Source organism: Nicrophorus vespilloides, unplaced genomic scaffold (assembly GCF_001412225.1).
Source record: "Nicrophorus vespilloides isolate i.1.1-1 unplaced genomic scaffold, Nicve_v1.0, whole genome shotgun sequence".
Taxonomy (NCBI): Eukaryota; Metazoa; Arthropoda; class Insecta; order Coleoptera; family Silphidae; genus Nicrophorus; species Nicrophorus vespilloides.
In genome coordinates, this window is record NW_017096196.1 from 14,083 (window position 1) to 22,837 (window position 8,755).

The 8,755-nt window shown below is 29.5% G+C and overlaps 1 protein-coding gene across 1 annotated transcript in view; it reads right to left on the minus strand.

Annotated features, from left to right (window-relative positions):
* Positions 1–1,230: 1,230 nt before the first annotated feature.
* Positions 1,231–8,755, minus strand: part of LOC108569987 (CD82 antigen-like) — a 32,088-nt gene continuing 24,563 nt past the window's right edge. Inside the window, exon 3 of the mRNA XM_017931789.1 lies at positions 1,231–1,344. Coding sequence (XP_017787278.1) covers positions 1,231–1,344 — 114 coding nt within the window. The remainder of the gene's footprint in view (positions 1,345–8,755) is intronic.

Below are 8,755 nucleotides of genomic sequence, written 5' to 3' on the forward strand. Positions count from 1 at the left end.
ATAGTTCAGACGATATTTTTTAATAGTTTGTTTTAGATAAGATCATTATTGTCATTATTATTTTTGACACATAAGACTAAAGTATTTGTCAAAGTATGGCATTAATGATTTGCACTAACACTAATTGATAATATAAAAGTGTAACTTGATTGAACGATGTTGGTGATTACTAATTGAATTTTGTAATCTAAATTATGAGTGCCTGGCAGTGTCTGATTGGTACTCTAATATACTCTCTAAATCTGACATTTGGTTTAATTAGGTAATCTATAATAACATTACATCTGTCAAATATCAATAATTTGTACATAAACGTCAGTTACGTCATCATTTCTTATTCAACTCTTTGAGGGGCGATGGTACACGCCACCACCTTTTGAACATACCTAGGATATTATTATAATTTTCTAGAAAATGTACAGGAAAGAGAAATTACCATTTAAGTTGGTTGGTATGAATCTTGATAGTCCATACCATCCGATATTGATTCAGTTGAGTAAGTTGCCTGATTCAGTTCTCTGAAAATTAGTTGTGTCTAGAAATTTAGGAATTTCTTGGCCCCTCAAAGTGTTCAAAGGTGAAATAATAGGAATTATGAATATTCTGAATCAAAAATTCTAAATCAGTTTTTTTTTGTTCAAAGAAAATGTTATCATTTACATGATTTTGCCTCATGGAGGATTGTGACTACTGTTTGCAACTCAATTATACCTTTTATAAAATAACAGATGTATAAATTGGTATTATTTTGAATGTTTATATTGATAGTATTTCATTATATGAAGATATATGTTTATTTAAGGCACGCAACAAATATTTTCATTTTGGAATCAAGACTTAACCTTACATTTGTCAAATAACATAGAACATCTGATGATTCATCATGGCGAACGGTGACCAATTTGATACATAATCAAACCTTCTAAATTGGTGAAATCATAGAAAATTATACAATTAGTTTAAGTTTCACAATCGAAAAATGATATTAGATATATAAATAAAAAAAATAACTTAACAAACTTATTATTGTCACAAATGGTGACCAACTCATACTTATGGATTTTGACATAACTGGTGCTCAATCATTCATTCTAAATGAATGGTTTATAGGTAAGTGACGCAACGTTATTATCCAAACATAACCATACATATGTCAAATAACATATCATGACAGATGTTGACATAGCGGATGTCCATTCTACTGGTCGTAACATGTATATTAACACTTGTTCAGATTTGACTTACCGCTAGGTGTTCTTTGGGTATGACCTTCAGAAGACTGATGAATGATTCAGATTCGACGGCCAGCCATATGCCTATGGCCAAAATAGCAGAGCCGATGAGCTGAAACAGAAGAGAAAGAGTTAATTTCGATCTGTGAATAATGGTGGATATTACGTAATTCGCGATTGGTGAAGGAAGTGATCAGGTGCCAACATCATCATCAAGGTGAGACGATCAAAGGGACCATCCGAAAATACCGTTTCTCCGCAATTAAAAAGCGATAGACGATAATTTCCCCGGACTCCTTGCTTAATACCGATTTAAGCTGGCACAGCGGAATGTGGAAGGCGCGTGCACACACACACACACGGTAATTCCATTTTAAAAAGCCTGCTCACCTTGCCGGAACATTTCCTATAAAAGTAGCCGATTTACATAATCGCCAGTTGGATTTTTCAGCAATTTCCAACCGTGTAGTTCTAATTTGATAGAGGCGGAGGGAAGAGGATGAAGAGAAGGAGAAGGATATCATTATCCGGGTATCCCCCTTCTGCTTATCGCGCTTATTTCGGTGGCAGATTAATATTTGATTCGGAAATTGAGCGTTCCGTGTGTCTCTCTTTCTGTTCCGAGCGTCCCACATTCTCATAATCTCTCAATTATTTAACTGGATTTGATGTGTGGAGGACGCAAGGGAGATAGAACTGTGCTCGGTCTAGTCGAGGCTTACGAAACTTTCGCTCCCCATCGATTCATTTAAATAATAAAAATCCCCCCCCAGATTCGAAACATTTGGATGGACGGACAATTGAAGAGTAGTCTGTCTCCCATCGTCGAATGGAACGAGGATTCAAAAATAATAACAGGCCGTTCGAGTGGAGAGATACCTATTGGGTTGGTGCTCTTACGGCTGTATAGAAAGCAGGAAGCGTTTTCGGTACCGTTTGCTGCACTTTACATCATGCTCAAGTGTGTTTGTATCTGCGAGTGATGCAATGTCTGGATATTTCCTGACAATAATTAGTTTCTGTTTTTAACCACCAATTACGAGATACCATTCAACTATTTTTTTTTTGTTCTACAACTTTAACAGAACAATCTGACAATTGCAATCATTTGTATTATGCTTCCAAGAATCGGCTATTTCTTTTTTTAGAAAATATAGACAACTTTATTTAGATTCATAGCAATGATTATACCGATATTCATCATAGATCAATAAGAAACATATTTAAACATACAATTTAGAATATAATACGCAAAATAAGTTAAATTTACTTTGCAAAAAACGTAAACAGTAACTAGAAGTTACAATATAAAAAGTTCAACGTTTTGAGCATATTATATAAGAATGTTAGTTTTTTTTTTAACTAGATAAACATGTACAGCAATGTTTCGCATAGTACGGCTACGGTCAGTCCGGATTCACTTTTAAAAAAATTAAAAAAAAAACTAGATTTTAATTGATCAAAATCAAAAAGGTATTTTTGTATACATAAATAATCTTTTTTTTTCACTATATAGTGAAATCTTTGTTTGTACTGTTTAATATTATGCAGTTTTAAAATTTGGATTGAAACAGTGCGGGATATTAACGTAACTTATAACCGGCACTATACGAGATATTCTTTAGTTATTCAATTAGTACGGTTTCAACCCCTCCGGAAGATTGACACAATTGATTACCACTAATCAGAGACATTCATTTACATCAAGTTTTATACATTGTATAAGTCAGGCTGATGTATTTAATATTTATATCTTTTATATTATTTTAATTTAAAATTGAATTATCGATTGTCAATACGTGTTATATACATAATTTGTAAACATTACGCAGCACTTGCCAAGTATTCAAATAATACTTAAAGTAAGTGCACACCTTTGTATATTATTCAAATGTAAAATTAGTACTATTTTCCTATTGTCAATACTTTTTGTACATTCATTGTGCACATATTACGCAGTACTTGCCAAGTAATAAAATAATATATATACAAAATCTATCTTAACGAAATCAAATTCTCTCATTTTTTGTATGCAAAACGTATTTCAAAATAAATGTATTCTCTTGTTGAAACTCAAATATATTTAAATATTTCTAAAATAAAAATATTACTCATGCATTTTAATTAATTAATTTTCCATTATACAATTTTTATTACTATTTTTATTCGATTTTCTGCTTGCATAGAAAACTTTGCTTTTCAAATTCACGCAAATGTTCAAATGAAAATGATGAAATTACTTTTAAAATCAAATTATTTTCAACCTTGTAAATATTAATTTAAATAACATTTTTCACAAACATCATAAATAATCGTCGTGGATGACTAATCGAAAAATCACGATAATTACAAGTGAATACATTATTACTTTTATTTGGAATTTATTTTATACCAGTTTGGTAAGTTTTAACTATAATCATGAAGAATTTTCAAAAAAATAATTGTTTAGGTAGAAATATTTCGATGGAGAACTCAGATTATTTAAGGAATTAATGTTAATGTTCTAACTGAATTTAATACAATATAAGTATTATGGTAAGACTTTTTTTCTAAAAGACAAATTCATTAATCTATAGATTAGAATGATTTCTTTTAGAACATAAATGAAACAGGCATTAATGTTTCTCGTGATTGAATGGTTGCAAATTATAATACGAAAGAAAAAACGAACATAAAAAATTTAACAGTTTTTTTTGTTTCTTTTCTATCTGAAAACTAAATGGAAAGCTTATCGCTGACGTAACGTTCTACGCATCGGATATTCAGAGTCATACATATTCAATTTCGAAATACGGATATGCATGACGTTCTAACAAAACCAAATACAGCACTTCATAATTTAAGAATGAAAACAATCACTAGAATTATAATTTTGTAATTAATACTTTTTTATGATTCTGACGATATGTCAATTCCAAAAATAAATAATAGGAGACATAGGAACCAACAATGAGATATACCAGAAGGAGAAGATACACCACCAACTTAGGTGGATTAGATTGTAAGTCAATCTAGGCCAGCTTAGGTAACTCTAACTTAAGTATTGCTCCCCAAATTCTAGACCCAACAAATCTAGACAACTGAATCAACATCGGATGGTATTGCCTATCAAGATTCATCCTTTGACATACCAACCAAATTTAAAGATAATTCCTCTTTCGTAGACACTTCATAAAACAATATAATAATGCCCCACTAGACATGTTCAAAAGATGGTACCACCGACCCTCAAAGAGTTAATCTACGAAAGTTTAGAAATTACGTAAGTTAAGACAAGATTGTATTCACTTACTAGTTTTATAATGTATATAATTAGAGAAATTTTAAAAGTACCTATATTATCATAAAATAAGTAAGTAATTTTTCTATCAAATAATAATAAAACATGAGTAAACAAAAAACTTTAAATTTGTTACTATTTAAATAGTAAAATCATAAAGAATTATGAATATTATTATAATTTAGAAGTTCTTTTTTTACATAAATAAATATGTGTATACTATCTAAATTAATACGCTAACTGAATGTAATATCTTGTAAGGTTATTGAACTTCATAATTTATACTTTAACCTTTTACAATTATAATTTAAAAATCTACTAAAAATATTTGATCAATTTAAAAGTGCTAAGTAAAGACAAGAGAACATTCCGATCGCACTTAGAAAAATGGACTGAAATTTAAGTGCGTCTGGTCCGAAGGTAACATTAAAAGATTTTTTCAATAAATCGTCTCTAAATTTGGTGCGTCTTATAAATAATTTTAAAACTGTTATAGTTACAACTGTATTATTAATAATTACACCTTTGATTATAATTGTTTTCAAAACTTTCCAATTTCATAGCTCACCCATCCAAATATTCTTTTCGTCACGATTTGCTTAACTATTTTAAATATCAAGCGATAAACTTGAATCTTAAATAGTAGTAAACTGAAAATGTTCTCAACAAACTTCTTTTCTCAAACCACATTCATTTGTAGTACACTTATATTATGTAATTATTCACGTTCATCCTTTTCATAAATTGAATGCATATTATCTATAGCCAAAATGTGAAAGTACACTTTATTCATTGCTTATTTGTTTTCGTGCTGAAACTCTTTTACAATGAAAGTTCCCATCGAATGGAAGTAGTGGTAGTAGTAGCTCTTGTTAATTCTCACTCGATCTATTTTGATACAGATGATTAATGTATTCACTTACATTAATGCCTCAAACATCTGGTGCAAGTCACTTTCTTATTCACTGTTATATTTATTATCTAAAGAAGAAAGTTTTCAAATTTTCATTTCGTTTTCATTTCAAATCGAAAACCACCGCAATTCTTTTCTTATTCAAATAAAAATAGAAATTTGTTGGAAAAAATATCTGAATATTAACAATAAACTATTAGTTTCCTTACTAATAGAAAAATAGCGTAAACATATTTTGTTTTTAATAAATATTTCAAAAAGTTATGAACGAAATTATGAAATAATGTAGTTAGTACAAAATATTTATTATTGCTTCTAATAAAAATGAATAATTTCAAAAACATATAAAATTTTATATCATAATTGCTAGGAATCTAGAAGTACTATCGAAAAATGTTTGTCATGGCTAACTCAATCAGTAAATTTGATAAAAACTTGTTTTAAAAAAAACATGTTTTCTTCATTGCAAATCGTAATCACTGTAATTTATTTGTCATTTAAGTAAAATCGAACTACTAATAACCTTTAAAAAAATCTAAATGTTGTTAGCAAAACCCAACATTATTTTTTAATTATTATAGAGACAAAAAATATAAATAAACATTCCAAAAATATAATTTATAAACTAATGAATAATTTCCTTATATATACTAACAAAAATACAGTCACACCTCGCAATATCGAGCACTAATAGAAAATGGGCTAATTGAGAACTTTAAAATCCTATAAATAGCAGAAAAAAATCAAATTTTAATGTTATTTTTAAGAAAAAAAAAGTTGAATCTATTTTAAAATTGTCTATAGTCTACATCCGCATTTATCAATTAAGAAGTTAAAATTTATTTTAGTTCTCGTGTAAATGTATTTTTTTTTATTTATCTCCCGTAAAAGTATACATCATAGCTCGCATAGTCCGGGAAATCGGTTCCGTCAATAACCCGGACTAACGGAGGACTTTAAAATCGCAAAAAAGGCACTCGAAAATGACCGTCAATCCGGTCTGATCAAAACCGCATTATGCGAGGTAATTCCGTACTAGAATAGTCTTAGTTCTCTAATGTTTAAGAATTTTAATAATTAGAATTTGTACAAACATTTACAAAATGTTTTTCTTGATAACCAAAAAAAAAATCATATGAATCTTTTTCAAAATTGTATAAGAAACGACAAGTTCAAATCTATAATCCAAACATTTCTTTCACCGCATCCGCATTTATCAATTAAGAAGTTAAAATTTATTTAAGTTTTCATGTTAATATTTTTTTTAATTTAGCTTGCGTAAAAGAATATAACAATAGCAATTCCTTGCATAGTCCGGGTAAATATACCGGACTGTATGAATCCAGAAGGAAAAAAATCCTCAAATGTACGCACAATATTCTCGTGCATTTAACGTGATCGGTGTAACGCGCGCTTTTGTTACTAAGCCGTACTTTTGTTATGTTGCGCACTTTTGTTATGGGGCTGTAATAAAACAATAATTTATGGTATCCGGATTGATAGAAGCCGCACTATGCGAGGTATTTACAAATTTCTAGTTTCATCAAATTTAATCAAAAGTTGTATATACTACTTAACTGTCGACTAAGAAAACAAACTTAATTACAATTGGTATGTATCATATAGAAAAAGGATTATTTATAAAGTCTTAATTAAGTGTATGGATTGTAACATTATTATGTCATCGAGCGTGCTAACATTTCTATTTTAATTGAATGGCCGAGGAATGCGAAAGGACCACAGACGCAGGCAACAGCACAAAAACGTGCATAATAGTAGCAGGATAATAATCGCATTGATTGTTGTCCATATGTTTGTTGTGGTCATCAATCGGACGAGATTGCGCAAAGGCGATGCTCGTAATAACAGTTTTACGAGTAGCAATTGTGGAATAATTGCAGGCATATGCCTGAGAGAGCATCTCGAATGCTTCATACCCATCCCTTCCTTCCTTCTTCGTCTTCTTCTTCACTGCTACGGCTCCGTAAATGTTCAATATCCTCAGGCTTGAGGCCTTTTGTAAACAGAGTCGTTGAACTCGATCCCTTTTTATTATTGCTGAGCGAAAACCGCCGCAGTCCATTCACAAAGGACAAGATAAATAGATAAGACTGACTCTCTCTCTCTCTCTATGTATAATGACAATGGTCTTGTGCCCAAAGAATACCTTTATTTTAACTATTTAACTTCTTGATGTCAAGTTTCGTAAAGCGACAAACGAGAATACGATCAAAGCAAATTTTAGTCATGAATTCCTTTTAAATACTTCGTATCTTCTTTTCATTTCGGTATTAGGGAGCTAAACTTGTTATTCTCATATGACCCATTGCATGCTTTCATTAAGCACTGGACAATAATATAATAAAGGTCTCTGATTCAGCTTTCTCTTCTATATTGCGTATCCTCTTTCAATTTCATCACAAGTAAATGTTTGTACAGTTTGTCTCTCTACCCTTCAGCATTTCTGATAATGAAAAAAAAAACAAGAATCTGACAAGCTGCATATACAGAAGAAAAAAAAACTGGTTTACTTTTTTTGATATACTTCAATACTTTGACAACGAATGTTATAAAACGCATTCACTAATATTGAAGGAAGTACAGGTAAATCTCGTTTCACGACTTCCCAGCTTAGAAAAACCAGAAGATTTTGTTGATGAATGAGAATCTTCTTGAAAAAATCAATATATTTAATGAAGAAAAAAGGAATCAAACTGACAAATGCAACTGATTCTACGAATGACAGTACACAAATTAATTCATTTTTTTCTATTAATTTTGAAAAATAAAAAAAAATAAATTTAAAAATTAAAACAGTTTTAAAATTTTGAAATTGTTTTTAAGAAGAACAAAAATACATAAATAAAATACATAAATATAATGTAATTCTTTAGATTTCTATTTTCATCTTAAAAAGGAAATATAAATAAATAGGAAGTTAAGTAATTTATATAAACTTCAATTAATATCGTTATTGAAGCGGAATAATCAAGAAGTACTTCCTTTAACAACAAAATCAATTATTACAGAAGCGCACGGGTTACGCAAAGAATGCCGCTTGCATTGCGGAAAGGAAATAAAAACATTGTATAATGAATGATGAAATAAAACGAAAATAAATCGTCGTTTTGCAAATAGATTGTATAATTTAATTACCTAAAGTATTGAATCAAATAGGAAAATCTATAATAATTTCTGTAATATAAAAAAAGCAAGAAATTTTAATGATTAGAAGCAAATTACATATGTCAAAAAATTAACGCAATTTGTATAATTACAAATATTCGATATTATTTTTACTAATAATATTGACGATATTATTAAATTCCG